The sequence below is a fragment of the Callorhinchus milii genome, unplaced genomic scaffold (assembly GCF_018977255.1).
Source record: "Callorhinchus milii isolate IMCB2004 unplaced genomic scaffold, IMCB_Cmil_1.0 Scaffold2, whole genome shotgun sequence".
In the NCBI taxonomy this organism is placed as follows: Eukaryota; Metazoa; Chordata; class Chondrichthyes; order Chimaeriformes; family Callorhinchidae; genus Callorhinchus; species Callorhinchus milii.
The window spans coordinates 15,330,761-15,351,961 of NW_024704743.1; the positions used below are offsets into that span (position 1 = coordinate 15,330,761).

Below are 21,201 nucleotides of genomic sequence, written 5' to 3' on the forward strand. Positions count from 1 at the left end.
GGCTGTTTTTAGGGGGGTGGGAACTGAAGCGGTTGACGAGGAGAGGTGCCAGAAGGTGGAGCTCGGAGAGAGGTGGGGATGGGATCGAGGGAGCAGGTGGTGGGTTTGAGTTTACGGACAGTCGTGGTGAGGGAGGAGGGAGAGATAGGGTTGAAGGAGTATGGAGGGGATGGGTGGGGGGTGGGCCATGAGGGAGAGGTGATGTGGGGGTGGCTGTGGACGGGGCTGAGGTGGCTGAACGTATCCCCTCGGTTTTAGATTCGAGGAAGTCCAGCATCTCCTCACAGTTGGAGTTTGAGGAGAGGATGGGCGAAGTATGGGAAGGTGGACGGAGAAGACGGTTAGTGGTGGAAAAGAGAAGCCTGGGGTTGTCCTTTGTAATTTAACAACCGTAATTTTCTTTTTAAAATTGGAATAACATTAAAGCTTTACTGTATGACATTAATATCCTCATAAAGTGACATTGATATCTACAAATCCATTATCTTATCGTTAGCCTTTACTGTTCCTTTTGGTAGAAGAACTATGAAACCACTCATTTCTTGTTCATACGGTCAAACTTGCATAATCGGACTCCTTAATCCACTATCTATTCCCTCCACTTAACTGGGTCTGACTTCCTTCTTGTCTTTCGTGTTCTCAGTTCCACCATGGGTGACCGTGCTTTCAGCCACTTTGCCCCCAAATTCTGGAACACTCTCCCTCAATCCCTCCACCTTGCTCCCTCCTTCCCCGTCTTCAGGTCGAGCCTGAAGACCTTCCTCTTCAACTGTGCTTATGGTCACTTTCCCACACTTCCTGGCTCAGGGTCAGACTCCGCCACTGCCAAGCTCTCTTGGGCGCTGTCCTGCATGAAATGCGCTATATGAACGCAGGTTGTTGTAATCTTTATAAATGCCTAAGACGTACATTTACCTGCGTCCCATTTAGTTTCCTTTCAAAACCACTTTTGATTTCTTTACACTACTCCTCTTAATCACCTCCTAACTCGTAACGTTGCTCCCCTCCCCTCATTACTCCCATGCTTACTTGGTTCTTGAATCGTGGGAAATGATGTCCTTACCAGTCGGAACATGCGCACTTACCGGTCGGTCAGCCACATTGAATTGTGGGAAACATAGTCTTCATCTGTCGACGCATGCGCGGAAGAACTGCTATTCCCACTACGATTCCAATGTTTGCTAGTAAATGCTCATGTGATGGGTCAAAACATGTTGAATCGCAGGTGATGTGGTCTTAGCCTGTCACTGCATTAAAACTGACTGCGTTGAATTACACATGGGCAGTGTAAATCATTGATTAAATAGGATTTTCTACGACTTCAGCCTGCAACTTCGCGTAAGTCATATTAAATGTTATGGTCCTGACTGATACAATTTATGTGAGTTTTACTGTAGTTAAAATTGAGCCAATTTAGTGAAAAGGGTCAATATAGGATGTGATGTAAACATTATAAATTTAATGGAACTGAATGAATCAAAATCTCACACAGTCTTACCACAATTATTCTTGATGTATTCAAGGCTCTGCAAATGCATCATCCTCTTCCATTATTCTTCCCCAATGTTTTTCTATGCCTCAATTTCTGTTACCTTGTAAATTTAGACTTAAATAAATTGTTTTTGTTTTATGTTAAGTGGCAGGGGCTGAAGGTAGATTTCTTCCAATTCATGCTTTTAAAATGCTTAATCTTTATAAGTTGAGAATTTAGCTGTAGTATACAGGTTAATAAAATGTGTGACTTTGTATATGTAACTTTTTTCCTCTAGCAATTGTATCCAACAGCTACAATACCAGAGGCTCAACAGTGGTTGCTTAAGAATAGATTCTCAGCATACTCGAGACTTTTTTCAAATTTCTCAGGTACTGATTGTGATTCCTTTTTGTTCTATAATGTGATTTATTTTAGTGTGTAATTACCTTTCTCAATGGGTGGGGTGCGGTGGGGGAAGAAAACCTGAGTTGGCATCGTCCCTGAATTGGCCCTGTGGGGAGTTATTGCTGAGCAAAAAGGGACCGAGAGATTTGCCTGCCCACTCAGCTATACGGTTTGTATGGCAGGAGATAGTGAGGAGAGAGAAGAATTTTAAAGCAGGTGCAGATGCCGTTGCACTGAATGACAATTTGGAAGTAATGTTTGCTGATTGTGCAGATGTGATTCTTTTGAGCATCTTAAACCAAATATATTGCTTATCTTCTGTTAGTTCCCATAGAAGCTTCATAACTAATTGGATATTTATGATTGATTCTTTCTGAATTCTCAGGTTCTGATTTACTAAAGTTGACAAGGGATGATTTGGTACAGATCTGTGGCTCAGCTGATGGGATTAGACTGTTCAATGCACTTAAAGCAAGGTACATTTACACAAACTAATTTGTTACTTGCTTTCTGTTTATAAGGGATTTGATTTATGGGTTTAAGTAATCTGGCTGGCTGGATGGATGGTTGTTGGACACTGAATAAATATTAAGGCAGCAGTCTGGGGTGTATATGCTGTGTACACCTGTGAATTTTAGTTGATAATGTTCCACAATAAAATCTGAGTCGCTAAAATGCTATTTCTCTGTAGTATTGGGAAAAAGTATGGTTATGGTGATCGGGTTAATGGATAGATTTTCAATGTGCGTATTTAGCTTTGAAGAACCAGTGATTAGTTTATGCACTTGCAGAGGGTGGAAATCTACAACAAAACTATATTAAAGGACGGGTTTTCTTCTATTGGGATGTGGGTCCCAACATTTAATGACTCCAAAACAAAATCTAAAATATGGTCTTCGGCTTTTCAATTGACTGGTTGACTTGTGAGAGACCAAAATGTCCGACTTCTGGTCACCAGGTCACCGCTGATGTCACTTCTGGGAGGCCGTAGAGGAAATGATGTTAGCAATCTGATGATCCAGAAATTGGCAATTTGGTCTTGTTGAATGCTGGCCAGCAATGCTGCGCACCCACCGCGTGGCGGTGTCATTGTGGGTGCGCAGACGGTGAATGTACAGCCTCACTGATTGGAGAAGCTCATGTCTTATAAACTGGTTGGGATTTTGTAGACCACTCCCCCCAACTACCCTGTTGTGGAACTCAACTGTAACTTATGCTTTAACATGACTTACAACTTTGGAGCACCAACATGTGGTCCAATAGACTGCAGAGATACAGTGTGTGCAGTATTGTCTTGACTTGTTGTGGTAATGCTGCTTTATTTAAATCTAATGTAGGTCTATTAGACCACGGTTAACCATCTATGTCTGCCAAGAATCTCAACGTATGAGAAGTGTTTTGCATTTGGAGAGACCACAAGATGATGAAAATGGAGAGAGCAACAACCGTGCAATATATGGTATGTATATTTGTTTATATTTGTTTTGGGGTTCAAGCTCTGCCACTGTTAACACTCTGAGATGCTACCCCTCGTGAAGGGTGCTATTTAAGTTGATTTTTACCCTTTCTAAAAACCTTTCTTATGTTCCTCAAACTGTTCAGTGTATCACGCTATCTACCTGGAAGAGCTGACAGCAGCAGAACTTACTAAAAAGATCGCCAGCATCTTTAGTATATCCCCAAATCAGATAAGCCAAGTTTACAGACAGGGACCTACAGGCATTCATGTCCTGGTCAGTGATCAGGTAAGTAAGTCTGTGAAATCCAGTGATTCGTGCTGGGTGTGGGGTGGTGGGGGGTGTGGGGAGAGAAGAGTATTGAGGCAGCAAGTCTCTTGTTGACTCATTTGCAGTGAATGTGATTTGCGGAATCTCGTGTGGATTTGTTGGATGGAATGGTTCCTGGCACAGTGCTGCAATACTAGCTTAAATTTTATCCAAGGATATATATATATAAAGATATACAGTAAACTCCTGATAACAAGAAAGTAGCTTAACTTGTCACTACCACTTAAGTAGCCATGCTGTCAATATCCCAGCTGCTTCCCATGCAAAATGTTAATTAGGGATTTGTCACTCTGTTTAACATGTAACTAGTTGCATTCTAGACTTCTAGACTTAGTTCGGATACCTCGTCGTATAAGATAGTGTCTTGTACTGCAGAGGTCTGACACCCTATCCTGTAACTCGTGTCATCAGACTGGGAAAATGTTACCAGTGAAGTTCCACAAGGGTCTGATTTGGGATCTTGTTTAATATTTTCATAGATGATCTGGAGCTCGGAGTCTCAAGCACAATGCAGATGACACCAAGCTAATGATGGTTGTAGATTGTGAAGCTGAACAAGAGATAGGTTACAGGTGGATTGAACATTCTTGGGAATTGGGTGGACCAGTGGCAGATGAAATTCAATGTGGAGAAATGTAAAGTACTTCACATGGGGACAAAAAATCCAGGAAGGAACTATTATTTGAACAGAAGGGAAATAATACGTATGGAAAATGTTAAGGACCTTGGTTTGATTGACAATAATAATAATAATCCTTGCATTTGATATAGCGCTTTTCACGTCAGGAGGACGTCCCAAAGCGCTTCACAGAAGACACTGTAAAGTGAATTGACTGTATATTTGTGGGCAAACGCGGCAGCCAATTGCGCACAGCAGTGTCCCACAAACAGTCATAGATTGAAAATTACCAATTTATTTTTGTTTTGGAGGGATTATTATTAGGTGTGTGGAGTAAGGAAACTTGCCCAAGGTTTCGCCCTGCCTGGAATTGAACTCAGGTCTCTCGCTTTCAAAGCGAGTGCTTTAACCACTGAATTGAAGCTCTCACTACAATGCTCTGTGGCAGTGAATAAAGCGAAATAGTAGGGCAATCCTGCCACTGTATAAATCATTGATGAAACTGTACTTAGACTACTGTACAGTTCTGGTCCCTGTAGTACAAAACGGATATGGGAGTAATCGAGAGGATACAGGGGAGAGCAAACACAATGATGGAGAGACTGGACTATGAGGAGCGACTAAGTAAATTAGAGATTGAGAGGCAATACGATTAATAATAATAATAATAATCCTTGCATTTGATATAGCGCTTTTCACGTCGGGAGGACGTCCCAAAGCGCTTCACAGAACACTGTAAAGTGAATTGACTGTATATTTGTGGGCGAACGCGGCAGCCAATTGCGCACAGCAATGTCCCACAAACAGTCGTAGATAGAAAATGACCAATTTATTATTGTTTTTGTTTTTGGAGGGATTATTATTAGGCGTGTGGAGTAAGGAAACTTGGCCAAGGTTTCGCCCTGACCTGCCTGGGATTGAACTCAGGTCTCTCGCTTGCAAAGCGAGTGCTCTAACCACTGTCTTTAAGATGCTAAAGAAGCTAGACAATGTAGATCACATTGTTTCAACTAGCCCTGAATAATAAAACCAGAGGAGACAGCCTGCGGTTGAAGGTGGATAATCTATGGAAACAGTATTTCAGTGAGCGAATAGTAAACCTGTGAAACAGATTCCCTAGGGAGACTGTTGAAGCAAGAAATGTTGATTGGTTCAAACACAGATTCGTTTTCTTTTAGGAAATAGCCTTATGGGATATAGTACATAGGTAGTTTGGGACACATGTGCACACGAGCACCAGGAAGGTGAACTAGATGGATCTTGGTCTTTTTTTCATTGATAGTTCTTACGTTGTGTGGGCGTTCAGCAGTGTTTGGGCCCAAGTAGTTAGCTGCGTTGCAGAGGCCTCTTGTCTACTGTGCCACTTCCTGCCCTATCTTATGAAAGGTGGCCACAGGACAGCCCTCCAAATAGACCAGAAACATCTGTAATGTATCTGAGTGCCCAACCTCTGCCATGCAATCTGCACTGGACCCAGAGGCCCAGGAGGCCTATACCTAGCTCGCCACACTGGGTAACTCATCGCTTGAGCTCTTTTCACTTCAGAGTGATGAATTATCCGGAGTTTACTGTTATTTCTTTTGAATCAGAATACCAATATGAAACTGGAAAAGTTCCTTTAAAAGTTTTATAACTGTTTTCTAACAGCAACATTATGAAGGGCAAGATAACTTGACTAGATGATAGGGTACAATTTGCTCTGCCCTACCTCAATGACCTGTCTTCTCGTTCCAGTATCTAGTCAAAGGTTGGGATTAACTAGAAAACAATAAAAGCTTACTCTGCTTCTATGCATTGTCCAGGTGTGCCTGTTGTGAAAGTATTTTTTAAAAAAGTACCTGTCCCAAAACTATCATCCATTCATTTGGACAAGCATTTACACCAAACGAGTCAGTGTTTTAAGTATTTAAATAAATGTTACTCGCACTTTCTGGAAATGGTTTATTGTCTTGCAGATGGTTCAAAATCTCCAAGATGAAAGTTGTTTTATAATCAGCACTGTGAAAGGTAATGTATATTTCCCTTCAACTACATGTTTCTGCTTTAAACCAAATTGACAGCACAGAACATTTTGTTTCTTTTTGTTGCAGCTGAAAATGGTGAAGGCCACCACGTGATACTGAAGTAACCTGTCCAATATAACAATGAATCTAGACTATGCTTTTGCGTATTGAAGGTACGTTTATTATGTCAAGAAAAGGACATTAAACAAATCATGTAAATGTTAGAATCTGACTTCACTGTACAAAATGTTTCATATTGAAAACGCAGCTTGACTGTCGAATTACCTTACTGTGGAGTTAAAACTTCTGGGAATATCACTGCCACCAATCAGCACCCTCCCTGAATAATCTAAGGCTGCAGCAAGCTCTATGGTAGGCCTGGAAGGCCCAGAAATTATGATTCAAAGTGGTCTTCGTAACTCATGAGAGGAGGAAAAAATGGCCAGTAGATCTAGTTTTGCACAATAATTGTCTCTTTGTGAAGCACTTATGCTTCATCGTGCCTGTCTTGATTATTGGTTGAGATTGTTAAGGTGTGTTTGCCATGTTATTTTATATGTTTGCCTTTTACTTCATGTGCCGCCATGCGTTTTACTGCCTATATACCAGTTCTCAACGTGCCCGGTTGGGAGCAGTTTCTGCAAGGTCTCCATAGAAGCCTGCTGCATTCTAGGAAGAAAAAAAGCAAAGTTGTATAAATTCAGTTATTTTGTGAAATCAGCACATTTGTTTATTTTAAATTTGCAGCTTGCACATGTTTGAACTTTCTTTTCACTCTGTAAGGCCAGAGTAGTTTTTTTTAAAGCAACAGCCCTTAATTGTGGAGTTTGTTCTCATTTCTGCTTTTGAACAGCTTTTATTTTAAAGCGTTCAATTCTAAATCAAACCTTTTAACTGTAAATAAAGGACTGCTGTGAAAGAAACAGCAGCTGCTCAGTTTTGTTAGCGACTGAGATTTGCTTTTAGATTAGAGGAAAGAAATGTTCAGCAGTTAAATATTTTATAAATTTGTAAATGTGCATTCAAATATTGCGCTTTTATAAATGGCATCTAAATGTAGTTTGTCCTATAACTTGTTTTTGGATTTGTCATAACTGTGCCTCTGTGACCAAATCTCACTGCACTGATATGTGAACAAAATCAATATTGTTCACTTACCCTTCAATGGGTTTTAAGGGATTGTAATTTTCATTTGACAATCAATGTTTTTTTTGTCGGGTCCTGCACAAGTCAATATTTTTCACCATGGAAAAGACTTCTTAGTGTAGATGTCAACTTTAACCTGGCCTTCCGAATTGCTTGAAAATAAAACAGGAGACAAAGAAGCTCCTGGCATGGAATTTCAGATTGCAATGTAGGTACACTGGTGCAAAACAGCCATAGGTAATGTCCAAATAGTATTATGTTTTACTTAATTTGTGATTAGAATAAGCACCAGCAACTTTTGTTACACCGGCTTTAAGATCTTATTATGGTATGTACAAGCATTCACATTACCTCTGTAATAAAGTTTTCAAATCATTTTTGTAAATGTCTCTTTAACTGTGTAAAGTGTTAAATTTACTTACATTTAAACCTCAAATGACACAATATGATAGTGTTGCAGAACAATGGCGTCGTGATAGGATTTCACCTTTACATTTCTTGTTCAGTTAGCTTGCACATGGGTTAAGGGCCAATAGGATACAGTACTTATAGCCTTGGTTTGTCTGCAGTTCTGATTAAGTTATGTCCCTAAACTCACATTTAGTGCAGTATTGGATTGTATGATTCAATATTTCATTATGTAGCACATTTCGCACTGAATTGTCAAGAGAATGTTCAACTATTCTCCTGTTAATTAGCTGAGTGTGTTTGCTTTTTGTGTAGTTGACATTTACATAATTCACTGTCCATCTCCTCAGAGCAGTCTGGCTAGACTGACTGATGTACGCTGTTCCAGGAAGTAATTTTTATGATGCTTGTTCACTGTTCGTAGGTAAATAGGAATTGCTCTTGATGATTTACACTAAATGACTCCTTCGGTCTCATGTTAGGACTGTATAAAGATTGAGTGTCCCAATTGCTAACTTTAGGTAATGCTTGCTTGGTAGTTTTTCTTTATTGCCCACAAAATATAGTCACAACACTTTACAGTATAAATTCTGTTACATCTCTAGGATATGATAAAAGTGCTGTCTAAAAAGCAAGTATTGTATGTTCATTATTCAGATGGAGATATTAAATTGATGCCAGTTCATGTGAATGTTAAAAATCCCCTGGCACTATTTGAAAAAAGGATGTTTATCTTGGTATCCTGCCCAAATTTGTCATGGCTATTTATAGAATATTACTGTGCTCAAATTGTCTAATGCATTCACCTACACCCTTCACTGTAAATCCTTTGAAATGTCCTGTGAAATAAGTTATATCACAATGTAAGAATACTTAGAGGTTACCAGTGAATGATCACAATTTAAAATGAAGAATGCATCTTTTGTGTGTGATTTTACACACAAAACAGTAAATGCAAATACACACATACTGCACTTGCAGATCTATGAAGTGGTTTATTAACCTTTGCTAGTTGGATAATGTGATTGGTCCTTTTACAGCTAAGCAAATCATTAAAAATGGATGACCCAGTTGAAGGCCATTTGAAACCCATTTTTTCATGTCAGTGTTTGCTCCTCTAAAAAGCCCTCCATCACTTTCCCTATACTGTCTCTCCCTTCAAAATCTACCTTAAGACCCATCTCTTTGACTGTGCCTTTTCAGACACCTTCCCCAGTGGTAGCACTCTCGCTTCTGGGTCAGAAAGCTGTAGGTTCATGCCCCATGTTGGCACTTGAACTCACATAGTCTAAGCTGACACTCCAAATGTAATGCTGGGGGACGTGTTGCATTGTTGGAGGTGTCATCCTTCAGATGAGATGTTAAACCAAGATACCTACCCGTATGCCTGTTAAGGTTGATGTTAAAGATCCTACCGCATTATTTGAAAAGAGAAGGGAATTTCTCCAGGTGTCCTGGCCAACAATCTCCTAAATAAAATTGTCACTCACTTCATAGCTATTTGTAAAATACAGTTACTCCACTGAACAGTAAATCCTGTGAAGTGCTTTGGGATGTCCTCTGGTCATAAAAGTCACCGAATAACTGTAAGGATTACTATTATTCAGTCAGATCCGAGCTGCCTGTTAGAAAATCATACTGTGTGTTCCTTATCAATGCCATCTTTTCTAAATGTTTTGACATAATCACATCCCAGATTATGATCTCAAACAGCTTCTTTACAACTGACATGAGACTCAGTGGTTCCAGTTCACTAATTCATCCTTTTACCTTGCGTTTAAAAAAAACTTTTGCCACTCAGCAGACCTCTGGGACAACCCCTGTAGCTACAGACTTTTTGAAAATGATAAGCCAAGCCTTTATTATTTCATCTCAGGTGCACCCCATTGGGACCTGGAGATTTATCTGCTTCAGGCTGCATAAACCCTGACACCCTGTCAGGCTGACACTCTTTTTACCTCTACATGTCCTATCTGTTTCTCGATATTCCAACATTATCTGCCTCTAAATAATGGTTTATATGGTCTAATAAAATGGTTTATCTCTGAATTTCTTTTTCTTTCCTAACCCTATAATACCCTGTAAAACAGACTGCTAAATAAACCCTGAGGTTTGCATTGTTGGTGCAGTCACACTGCAGGACAATTTTGCCATAATTTTCTTGTACTTTTTACTGGAATCCTTTTTTGATACGTTCTTGGCAATGCAATTTTTGAACCTGAAAGTTGCCCAAAAATTCGAAAAACAATTTTGCCTCTCTCTGGCCAAGCTGGAATAACATTGAAGTCCTGTGAAGTGCTTTGAGAAGTTTCAGCAACATAATTAGGTACTCGTATCAAATGCAAGGATTATCCTCTATTGTAATTATGAAAGAAGTCTTCCTTTAAATGAAAAATAAGCACGTTTAAACCATTCATTGCTGTCCATGCAAACCTTTTAGTTTCTTCTGTTCTCCAGTTGTCCAGTTTAGACCTCTAGTTACAAAGAGAATAAATCAAAAGAAGTTAGTTAATTTCAGGATGTACACAGATGTATACCTTTAATTGTACATTGAAAATATCACTGACAAAAATGAAAGCTGAGAGAAAATCTCGTGAAATATTGGGTACTGGGAAACAAATTTAGATTTTTAAGTAGCAAGAGGGCCCTGAAATTCTTATTTGTCAACATAAATAGGCAATGTTTATGCCTATTTATGCAAACATAAATCCTATCTTACTGGTATGACAATTTATAAAACTAAAGGTATCAAGCCACTATATGTGTAAAACAAATCCAGCAGTTGGAGCAAACTGTGGGTCGGTGGTGTCTTAAAGATGATTGGCTTCTAACTGTTCATGCTCATGTGTAAGTGTGATGGGAGTGAAGAGAACCAAACATGTTGTCCACAGACAATGGCCAAATTCTTTAATACTCTACTAGAATTGAATACTTTGAAGTCCCAAACTGAACTTCAACACATGGTTTGTTAAGATCAAAGGCCTTTGTAAAGGTGTTTGCAGACCTCTGAAATAGTTTGGGTTCAAAGTCTCACCATGGGGTTAAGTCCAAGCTGTTAAAACACAAATAATCAGTTTTGTCCCATTTCCATAAATCTCTAAATTCTCCATTATTCATTCTAGGGACATAAGTGAATCTAAGGCCTTGGGCCAAAGAGCAGGTCACCACTGAGAAGATTTCATTAGGAGAGAAACAAAGCCAGAGGTCTGATTGTAGTGCCCTGCATCTCAAAAAAAAAACTTTTTGGAAAGTAAAACCATTTGTCCGTAATACATTCCTTTTTAAAATTGTATTCATTATTTTATTATTGCTTTTGCTGTACATATATAAAAAATAAATGTAGAGATTGCTGGTATATATCCATCCTTATTTTGTGAAAACTAAAGAGCGATTCCCAGTGTTTATTACAAGGATATAACTATTTTAAATTTGGATACACACACACACACGACTATTAATTCCCACTGCAGACAAACCCTGGACAAGGAAACAGTAATTATGAGTTTATTCCATATCTTTAAATTACACTTTAGCAGTATGATTCAAATTGTAATAAGATACACAGAAAAGAGCTGTTATAAATACAACATTGGATAAGAAATAATCAATTTTGTGCCATTTCTATAAATCTCTAAATTCTCCATTATTCATATTTGGGACATAGGTTTTCTCTGTCTTGATCAGACGGGTTTAAAAAATAATTGTTTTCCAGGTAAAGTTGAATGAACATATATTCAGATTGTCAGGTCTTATTACTATGGTTAAATTTAGAACATAAAGGGAATGCTAACACGTACTGCCTAACACAGCCTGTACAGTGTTCCCTCTGCAAAGATGGTCAGAAAACAGCCATTTTCTGACTACTACATATTGTCTTTTAATGTTAGTATCAAAAATTACATTTCTCTATTGCAGTATGCAAATTGAGCTTTTAAAATCAGGGTTAGTCCTAGAAACAAATCATGCCTTATTCATATTCAGATCAAGCTAAATATTTCAAGTTGCTTTAGACACACAACAAATTATGTTTTCACACAAAAGTACAACTGATTTGTATCCTGTTTAAACAAGATGTCCAACACATTTAGTTGCTAAATCAAGTACAATGTTCTGAAAATGAAAAATGCAACACCTCTCACGTACTGGATAATGTAAAAAGTGCAGTTTTGTTACTATGTTAACCTAACCACTTTTAATATATAGTGCCACCAAACTAACACCCTTTCATTTAATAACACTGCTGTACGCATAGAAATAAATGGTGAAAATGTGAAGCTTCATAACAGATTTGTTATAATTATATTACATCAAATCTGAAAATGAAACAACATTTTTCATTCCAAAGAATGATCCCAAACTTTATACCTTTTTGTGATAGGCTGCTGTCTGGGGCCCCATTAACCAAATTTATTTTCAATCAGTTACATGCATATTCAAATACCCAACACATTACAATGCAACTGCTTAGCCACGCAGTCTGTAATTTTACCAAACACTGAATTTGTCACACAAAGGTCATCACTTTGAACGTAACGTGGAGGGGAAGGAATGAAGCATTTATATGGAGTTTATTCAATGGAAGCATTAACAATATGGATGAATTTTCATTCTACATTCACAGACCCCTCCCCCAGACTTCCCCTTTCACTCTAGGTCTGGATTTAGACCTTTTTTTCCCCCCCTCCATTTTCCTTGCCAGTAACAACAAGGTTGACTTGCAGTTACGTAATGGAGTGGTGTAGTGATATCTGCCAAGAGTTTTACCCTAATTAGGAGTCTCAAATCACCACCATCGCCGTATTAATTTTGAACAACATTTTTGAGGTGAAAGCTTGATGTCAAAGGATAACACAGCATCTGCAGAGACGTTGTCCACTACCACCCATTGATGGTGGTGGGGTAACTGGGGCAAAATAAGCATGAACCTTTATGTCTGGAAGATGGGCCTAAAAGAGAAAAATAAATACAGTTAAGTGTTAAGTCTTCTAGTTGCACAATCAATCACAAAAAGCTGTACGTTTACTGGTACAATCAAATATTTAAGCAGGACCTGTTTCTAATAGTGCCTAAGGGATCTCACTATCCACCTGAACAAGCAGACGGGATCTCATTTTAACATCTAATCTGAAGGTCAGTATCTCTAAATTAGCAGTGCACCCCCAGCACTCTATTGCAGTATGAGCCGAGACTGAGGCCAGTCCCTATATGGGGCTCAAACCCCAAACTTTCTGACTCAGGAAAGAGTTCTACCAACTGAGCCAGGCTAACAAGACTTTGTCAAACTCAGTCTTTGTGGTAAATTTGTGGTCATATGAAGCATCAGTTGGGTTCGGTTCCCCCCATGGAATCCTGAACATTTCAATGAGATCTCTCCTACTAAACAGTCTTTGTTTCAGTCTGCTCACAGGGACCTGGGTTAAAGCTCTTAAAAGCTGAGGCAACTGCAGCATTGCCCGCAAGATGTAGCAACTCAGACCAAACAAACCTGGTATTTTTGCTTGGCATTTTTCCTGTTACATTTCCTCCTAGAATCATTGAGCAAGTCTTGTTTTACTCTAAAAATTAAAAAATGTTTTTACCCGAATTCTTTTGATTCCTGCCCGAGTGACTTGTTGACAATCATACAACTCTATTCTTTCGAGGTTATGACAGTTCTTCAGGTGTTCAAGGGTCACATCGGTAATGAGGGGACAATTGTCAAGTTCTACAACCTCGAGTCTTTCATGGCCACATGGACTGTTGCTTAGGTGGCGAATACCGTCATCCGTAATTAATTCACAGTGAGATAAACTCTGCAAGACAAAAACCAAGACATGAACATAAATGTTTCCGCTTTAAAAATATACCAGGGAGATCAGTACCATCCGTTTGTTTGCATCATATATACTGGCCTCACGAGTGTTTCAGAACATTTTTCTTCACAGACCTTTCTTACATACCAGATGAATGCTTTACCCAAACTCAAGAGATAGGAGACACCAAATAAAAATTCAAAGGGATGCACACCAAGCTGAACCTCATCTACAAACCAAAATTTCTCTGTTGTGAAACAGTTGAGAATATTTATAAATAAAGTACCTGGGCAATAGTGATCCAGATTACATCAAATAAATAACCATTTCAGCTAACTATAGGATCAGAATATCAAGCACTCAATTAGCCAGGTTTAATGTTCATCTGGCATGTTAAATACATTACCTGGTAATGGAGCAGTGCGTCACAACACAAGGAGCTACCACCTTTGATCTCCTTGTCTGTGTTACATTAACTGAACTAGGGGGCACTGTAATTAACCTCAGTCTAGGTTTGTAAGAGGAGGAACAACAAAGCCCACTCCTAATCACCATCGATTTACTTGTCCTGTAAAATGTGGGTGTGGACAAGTCAATCAGGACAGAATCATACTCATCTAATGATGGCCCCAATGACTGAGGTGGCTGTCTAAGCTCACCGGTGAAAAACAGCCATTTGGATAAGATTCTGGGAAACAACCAGTACATTTAGACCTGTATACTGACATCATTCTGAGTCCGTGCTTTCAGGCTATCGATGAAAATGGATGAAACCTTTTTTTCTAAAAAAAACTTATTTTGCAACAATTCTTTTGCCTTCTTTCTCTAAACTTTATTTTATGCACATTTCATAAATGGCTCCTAAACCAACACCGTTGCTCACCCTTTTCATGTTTTAAGAGCAGAATACCATTGGTTGTGTGCCTACATTTTTTCACTTAAGAGTCTAGGTTGCCATCTAGTGGAAAGCACTTGTAGTTGCACATTCAAGAAAAAGGTTAGACTATTTTTTCATCTGCACCTAGACCTGGCAACATTTTTCATCTGAAAGATTAAAAGACTGCTGAACAGTAATACTTTAGTACATTGGAACTGAATTTGCAAGATTTGCAAAAGATTTGTAAATTGAGGATGCAGTAACTCAAACTCAGGCAGTTGAAACTTTGATCAGTGTTTGAGCAGAGTTCCATAGGTTCAGGCCTGACACATCTGAGGTAATTGCCCGTAGGATTAATTATCTATAAATTATTTTGCGAATCTCACAAATTAGACCCTTTTTTATCCAAAGGCAAAGAAAGGTTTCTTATAAGAAATATTCTTTTTCATCAATTACTGATCAAAATATATTTGGACTACAAATCCAAATCAAAGGTTACACATTCAACAATTGCAGTTTGGATTTTCCTAAAGGCACACAAAACAGTGAGCCACACTCAAAACTTCTCTCAATCAAAAACACCCCAATAGAAACTGCTTGCAGTATAACTAAGTCTTTGCTGTAAATTACTCCCCTTCGCCAATATGATTCTGCAGACATAACTTGCTATATAAGAACATATTATTGTATCAAGTTCATAACTTAATATAAAAATCTCAACAAAACACATGGTCAGTTCCTAAAATGGCCATTCTTGAAAATAATGAAACATTAATTCAAACAATCTTGGTCAAAGTTAAGTTTTCAGGTTATATAAGTGTTTCCAGATGGATAGATAGGTGGATGAAGTGATAGAAATCTCCATCATACATCCTCATCCCTTTCCATAACGTAGAAAAAAAGTCTAAAAACCTAATATACAATTGAAATGATGGAATTACAAAATCTATCAACTCACCAATGCCTGTAAATAAGGGCAGTGAATAGACAGCTGAATCAACGTGTTGTCTGTGATCTATAGGGAGGTACAAAGATATTTTTCAAACAAAACAATTTTTTTAGAGACATATAAAGTTATAAATTGGTGAAAAATATATTTTCAGTACCAACAAAGAGTTCCTTCTAACAAATTTATATATAAACTATTAGACAATACTGGGGTAATTCAACCAATAAAAGCATCTGAACATACAGTGAATAAAAGGTCTCGGTTATCCCTGAAATACTTTCATTACATACCTGGAGAAGACATAGTGGACATTTTAAACAATGATATTACATAGACTATGTACCACAGAAGCAGGCCACTTCGCCCAGTGAGTTTATACCGGGTCCTGTAGGGCTGTGGTTAGCCCAGGTTTGATTCCCAGGAGGGGAGAAGCCTTAAGCACGTTTCCTTACACCACGCCTATGTTTACCTAGCAGTAAGTAGAACCCGGATGTTCAGCGCTTGGCAGATCACTTTCCAGGGGTAATAATCCTTCCAAAAAATAAATATTTAACTCAATCCACGACTTTCTGGGACGCTACTGTGCACAATTGGCTGTTGCGTTTCATCCACAAAATATACAGCGAATTCACTTTACAATATATACAATGAAGCACTTTGAGACAATGTGATAAGGTTCTAAATCAGATGCAAGATTTATTATTATTATTTCTCCATATGAGCCTCTACCCTTCCTAATTTATTTTCCCGTACTCCTCTACTTTAACCACATATTCCAGTAGCAAGTTCTACACTCTCAACAACAACAAATCACATTTAAAGAAGTTCCTCTTAAACTTCTTTACAGAACTGCTTGTGGTTACCTTTATATGTCCCCTTGTTTTGGACTCACTGACCAGTGGAAAACGACTACTAATGTGCACCTTTTCAAATCCTTTCAGAATTTTAAACATGTTTATCAGGCTCAATTATCTAATTTTCAGAGAGAAAACTCAAACTAAATATTGCATAATAGCTTTCTTGATAGCTGTATCACCCTAATGAATCTATGCTGCCATGCTTTCCATTGCTATAAAATCCTTCATAGTAACCAAAGCTGAATAAGGTATTCTGAATTGGTCTAATTATGTCTTTGTATAAATATAAATTATTTCCCTCCCCGTGTGAAGCCAAACAACATTGATGTTGTTTTTATACTGTGTTTTTTTTTGCACAATTCACTGCGAAAAGTGGAATGTAAATTAGGGGTGAGCGATGCGCTTTTGGAACAAATTGCTCTGGCAGCATATCAATTCACACTGTTCAAATATAATTGCAGTAAGTGCAAATCTATTGCACCCAAATAAACTGCATTCAAAGTTCTTGAGTGGCCCTTGGCTATTTGGGCCTCTCAAGAACAGTCAAGGAACCTTTTTTAAGTGAACGTTATGTAAGAGCTGCCAACTATTTCAAGTGGATGTTGGTTACTCTTTTTTGTGTCATACAAAGGCAATGGCCATTTCCAAAAACGTTCCCCTCATGGCATACTTTAGTGCAAGCACGATACAAATATTGAATAATCAACAACTTGCATTTATACAGCACCCCTCATGCAGGATAGCATCCCAGAGCGCTAATCATAGGTGGAAGATGAAGTGGTTCATCGGACTTAATGGTCCATCGGCAGATCTGGCTGGACCTCATCAAATCCTACCACCGCCCTCGCCTCCACTAAATCGTCATTCTACTCCAAGACAACCTTGGAGGCCAAAACAACCCGATTCCTCCGTCCACCCTCTCCACATCTTGCCCATCCTCACCTCCAATGCCAACTGCGAGGCAATGCTGGACTTCCTCGAATCCAAAGTTGAGGGGATCCGCTCAGCTGCCTCTGCCCATCCGTCTAAGACCCCCTTCCACTTTCCCTCCTACACATCCCACCCTCCACACTATTGAACTTATCTCCCACTCCTCTCTCACCACCACTATAACCCACATGAAACCAAACACCTGCTCCCTCGACCCCATCCCTACCCCTCTCCTTACCTCCCAGCTCCACCTCCTTGTCCCTCTACTCACAGACATCATAAACCTCTCCCTGTCCACTCGTACTGTTCCCACCCCATTAAAAATGGCCGTCATCACTTTTGACCTCAAAAAACCCTCCCTGGACCCATGACTGCTCTCAAATTACTGCCCCATCTCCAACCTCCCTTTCCAAGGTCCTGGAAGGAGTTGTTGCTTCCCAGCTTCGCTCCTTCCTCTCCCGCAACTCCCTTCACAAACCCCTCCAATCGGGTTTCCGTACCGCCCACAGCACAGAAACAGCTCTGGTCAAATGACATTCTACATCTGCAAGCAGGGCTCCCTCTGCCTCCTCGACCTCTCTGCTTCCTTCAACAACATTCACCACTCTATCCTCATCCACCACCTCTTCTCTCACCTCAACCTTCACGGCTCTGCACTTGACTGGTTCAGATTGTACCTCTCACACCACCTCCACTTCATCTCCACAAATGGTTTCTCCTCTAGCTCCTGCACCATCTAATGCGGTGTTCCTCAGGGCTCTGTCCTTGATCCCCTCCTCTTAAATATCTATATGCTCCCCCTTGGTGTCATCATCCACAGACATGGGGTCAACATATATGCGGATGACACCCAACTCTCTCTCTCTGCCTACACCTTCGACTCCAGGACCACTGTTGTGCTGATAGAATGTCTGTCAGACATCAAGTCCTGGATGAGAGCTAACTTTCTTCAGTTGAACGTCAACAAGACCGAGGCTCTCCTGATTGGCTCCCGTCAACGCCTCCACACCTCAGGCACTGACAGCATCACCATCCAAGGATGCACACTCCACCTCACTAATTCAGTCCGGAACTTTGGTGTCTTGTTTGACCCTCAACTATCCTTCCTTTCTACCACACATCCATGTCATGACCCACTCTGCCTTCCCCCACCTCCGCCACACCACAGGCTGCCGAAACCCTCATACATGCTTTCATTACATTGAGGTTTGGCTATGCAAACTCCTTGCTTGTTGGCCTCCCCAACTCCTCCCTCCATAGGCTGCAGATCATCCAGAACTCTGCAGCTGGTGTCCTGTCTCGCACCAGCCTCCATGACCCTATCACTCCAATGCTTGCCCGACTCCACTGGTTTCTCATCATACAGAGGATACAGTTCAAGAGCCTGGTCATCAGCTTCATGGTCTTGCTCCCTCCTACCTCTGCGACCTCCTAATCCCCTACCATCCTGCCTGCTCCCTCCGCTCAGCGGGCTCCGTCTCGCTTCATGTCCCCCGCCTCACCTGCCCCACCATTGGCGGGCGGGCCTTTGCCATTCTGCCCCCATCCTCTTGAACTCCAACCTGCAATCACTCCACATCCTCCCTTGCCTCCTTCAAGACCCATCTCAAGACACTCTCCTTCGACTGTACTTTTGATCACCCTGCTTCCCCCCTGCCTTCCACCCTCTTCAATCCCAAGCCACAGTTCGGGCCTGAAACCCTGTCTGTTCAGCGCCTTGGGACGTCCTCCCAACATGAAACGCGCTATACAAATGTAATTTTGTTGTTGTTGTTGTCATCCATTGCAGGTAAGCTATGGTTACAATTGTTGCAGATTGCTTGTGTAACAAAAGCTTTCATTTATATAGTACCATTCAAGGTTAATGCTTCGGAACACTGTACAAAGATAGTGTTGAACGCTGAGCAAGGGAGATGGGGAGAGGAAAAGGTGGCCACATAGGGGCAGTTGAGAGGTTGGTTTTAAGGCAGGACTTAAAGAGAGGGGCATGATGGAGGGAGGGGGTTCCCAACATTAGGGCCACTAACGAAACATAAGGAAATTGATAAGCAGCAAGTATTAGTTTGTCGAGTGGAGGGAGCAAACAGAGGAGTGGGTAGAAGGAATTTATAGGCAAGTGACAACCATGAAACTGATCTGCTGGGAGCCGATAGAGCTTGGCTAGAATTGGATAATAGGCTTGAGGAGTTTGGTGTGAATGGGAATGCGAGCAGTGGAGAATTTAAGATCAAGTGGATTAGAAAAATCGAGCCAGGATGTGATGAAAGCATGAATGTGTGCACATCCTGTGTGCTGTGAACCTGTCTGCACTCCTCACTAAGAGAGCAGAGGATGGGGGGGGGGGTTCAAGACCCCACTTGCAACTGTGCCTTGCAAAGGGCGGCAGAACCCCGAGTCGAGGAAGCTTTGGTCCCTCCAGCTAAGTGGAGCGCGCACAGGCAAACCTCCGTACCCCCATCCCCCAGCCACAAGGGGCAAAGTCTATTGTGTCCTGTAATGGGATAATAACATGTTGTACTTTCCTCTATGATGGGTGTTGAGATTTTCTGAGAAAAGGGTAAATATATATCCACAAATAAATATATATTTTGTTAAAAAAGCGTTTCAGCAGGATTTGAAATAAGATAGGGTCAAAGAAGGGGTCATGGCAGAGGTGGCGGAAGGCAGTCCTGCTTCAGGGATGGATGTGGGGTAGGAAGGATAACTAGGGATTAAACCTGATGCGAGGGAGGTGTATGGGTTTGGTGAGTCTGAGAGATAGGCAGGAAGTTTAAGGAGTTCAGAACCACAGGTGAGAAGACGTTAATGGGAGCCAAGGCTTCTGTCTTGTCCATGCACTCAGTCTCTCCACAAAGTACAAAAAAAGTGTTTTAGCTTTAACACCAGAACAGGTACAATAAAAAGTCTATCATTAAAGAGTCCAGATTGCTGTAGAACGACTCAAATAATAATATCCTTACCAGAATACACTCCTCCAGATCCATCTTTTCAAGTTCATGACAGCTCTGGAACATATTTCAACATATGGCATTTGAATCACAGAATATTATGGGACAGAAACGAGTCATTTTCCCCATAACATCTGTACTGGTGTTTATTCCCACATGATTTACCCTAAAAGAATCCAATCCAATTCTCATGCTTTCTCCTCATATCCTTTATATTCCTGGCAGAGAATTCCACATTCAAACCAAACATTTTTTTCCCCTTTTGTGATCCTCTTAAATTTAAGTAAAATTACTCATTATTCAGTCACCGTGACTGGTGGAATATAAGTTTCAGAACATTAGCAAACATTTATACGCTTATAATCTTCAATTCCTCGCATTTTGATAGAACTATTAAAATTGTTTTAGGCTTGTGTTGCAAGCTAAAAATTTAAAAAGACCTCCTTCCATTATAAAGATATTTAAGGATAAAGTATACACATATTATATATATGTAATATTATATGAACATCATATGCACTATGTGTAAACTAGGTGCAAACGTATTATAAATCATCTTAAGTGCCTGTGCATAGAGGTAATAAGAAAATGATTGTTAATGACATAATACATATTTTTCACTGGATGTTAATTATACGCACCTGGCTTAAAGATACATAATATACATGTGCACAATACAATATACACAATATAGTAATCCCCTGTCTTATTGGATTCTGGAGCACGTCAGACTGGGCCCAAACCTTTCACCATGCTTGCTGGCCTTCAGTGGCCAGGGATAATGACTTTGACTAAGTTTGAATCCTGCGAGCAGAAGATAGCTTATTCACTATTCTGCAGTATTCCAACAATTACAATGCCAGTGTTAGTGTTTGTGTATACTGTATCCTAAACTATCTTAATAGTGGAAAGATGATCCTCAATTTTCAGATATTTTTGTATTCTATAGATCTCATAACTAAAATATTTAAAACTTTGCAAACCAAAGCCAGATTTTACCCAGGAC

At 40.0% G+C, this 21,201-nt stretch overlaps 2 protein-coding genes across 11 annotated transcripts in view; one reads left to right on the top strand and one right to left on the bottom strand.

Moving 5' to 3' along the window:
• The window catches only part of LOC103181535 (upstream binding protein 1), a 50,372-nt gene extending 42,563 nt beyond the window's left edge, over window positions 1-7,809 (top strand). For 5 of the 9 annotated variants that reach the window (XM_007898087.2, XM_007898092.2, XM_007898088.2 and 2 more), the window contains 5 exons: window positions 1,770-1,863; window positions 2,265-2,355; window positions 3,217-3,338; window positions 3,482-3,624; window positions 6,241-6,355. In XM_007898087.2, the coding sequence (XP_007896278.1) occupies window positions 1,770-1,863; window positions 2,265-2,355; window positions 3,217-3,338; window positions 3,482-3,624; window positions 6,241-6,342 (552 nt within the window). In that variant the 3' untranslated portion in view covers window positions 6,343-6,355. Of the gene's footprint in view, window positions 1-1,769; window positions 1,864-2,264; window positions 2,356-3,216; window positions 3,339-3,481; window positions 3,625-6,240; window positions 6,356-6,375 lie in introns of those variants that run through there. The other 4 variants (XM_007898089.2, XM_007898091.2, XM_007898094.2 and 1 more) reach the window with 2 other exon arrangements.
• Window positions 7,810-10,295: 2,486 nt separating this feature from the next.
• Window positions 10,296-21,201, bottom strand: part of fbxl2 (F-box and leucine-rich repeat protein 2) — a 62,004-nt gene continuing 51,098 nt past the window's right edge. Inside the window, exons 12-16 of one of the 2 annotated variants that reach the window (XR_488212.2) lie at window positions 20,208-20,252; window positions 15,470-15,526; window positions 13,422-13,634; window positions 12,607-12,788; window positions 10,296-10,316 (exon numbers count right to left, since the gene is read on the bottom strand). Coding sequence is in view for 1 of the 2 variants with exons in the window: in XM_007898097.2 (XP_007896288.1) it covers window positions 12,681-12,788; window positions 13,422-13,634; window positions 15,470-15,526; window positions 20,208-20,252 (423 nt within the window). In the remaining variant the exon portion in view is untranslated. Of the gene's footprint in view, window positions 10,317-12,393; window positions 12,789-13,421; window positions 13,635-15,469; window positions 15,527-20,207; window positions 20,253-21,201 lie in introns of those variants that run through there. The other variant, XM_007898097.2, reaches the window with a different exon arrangement.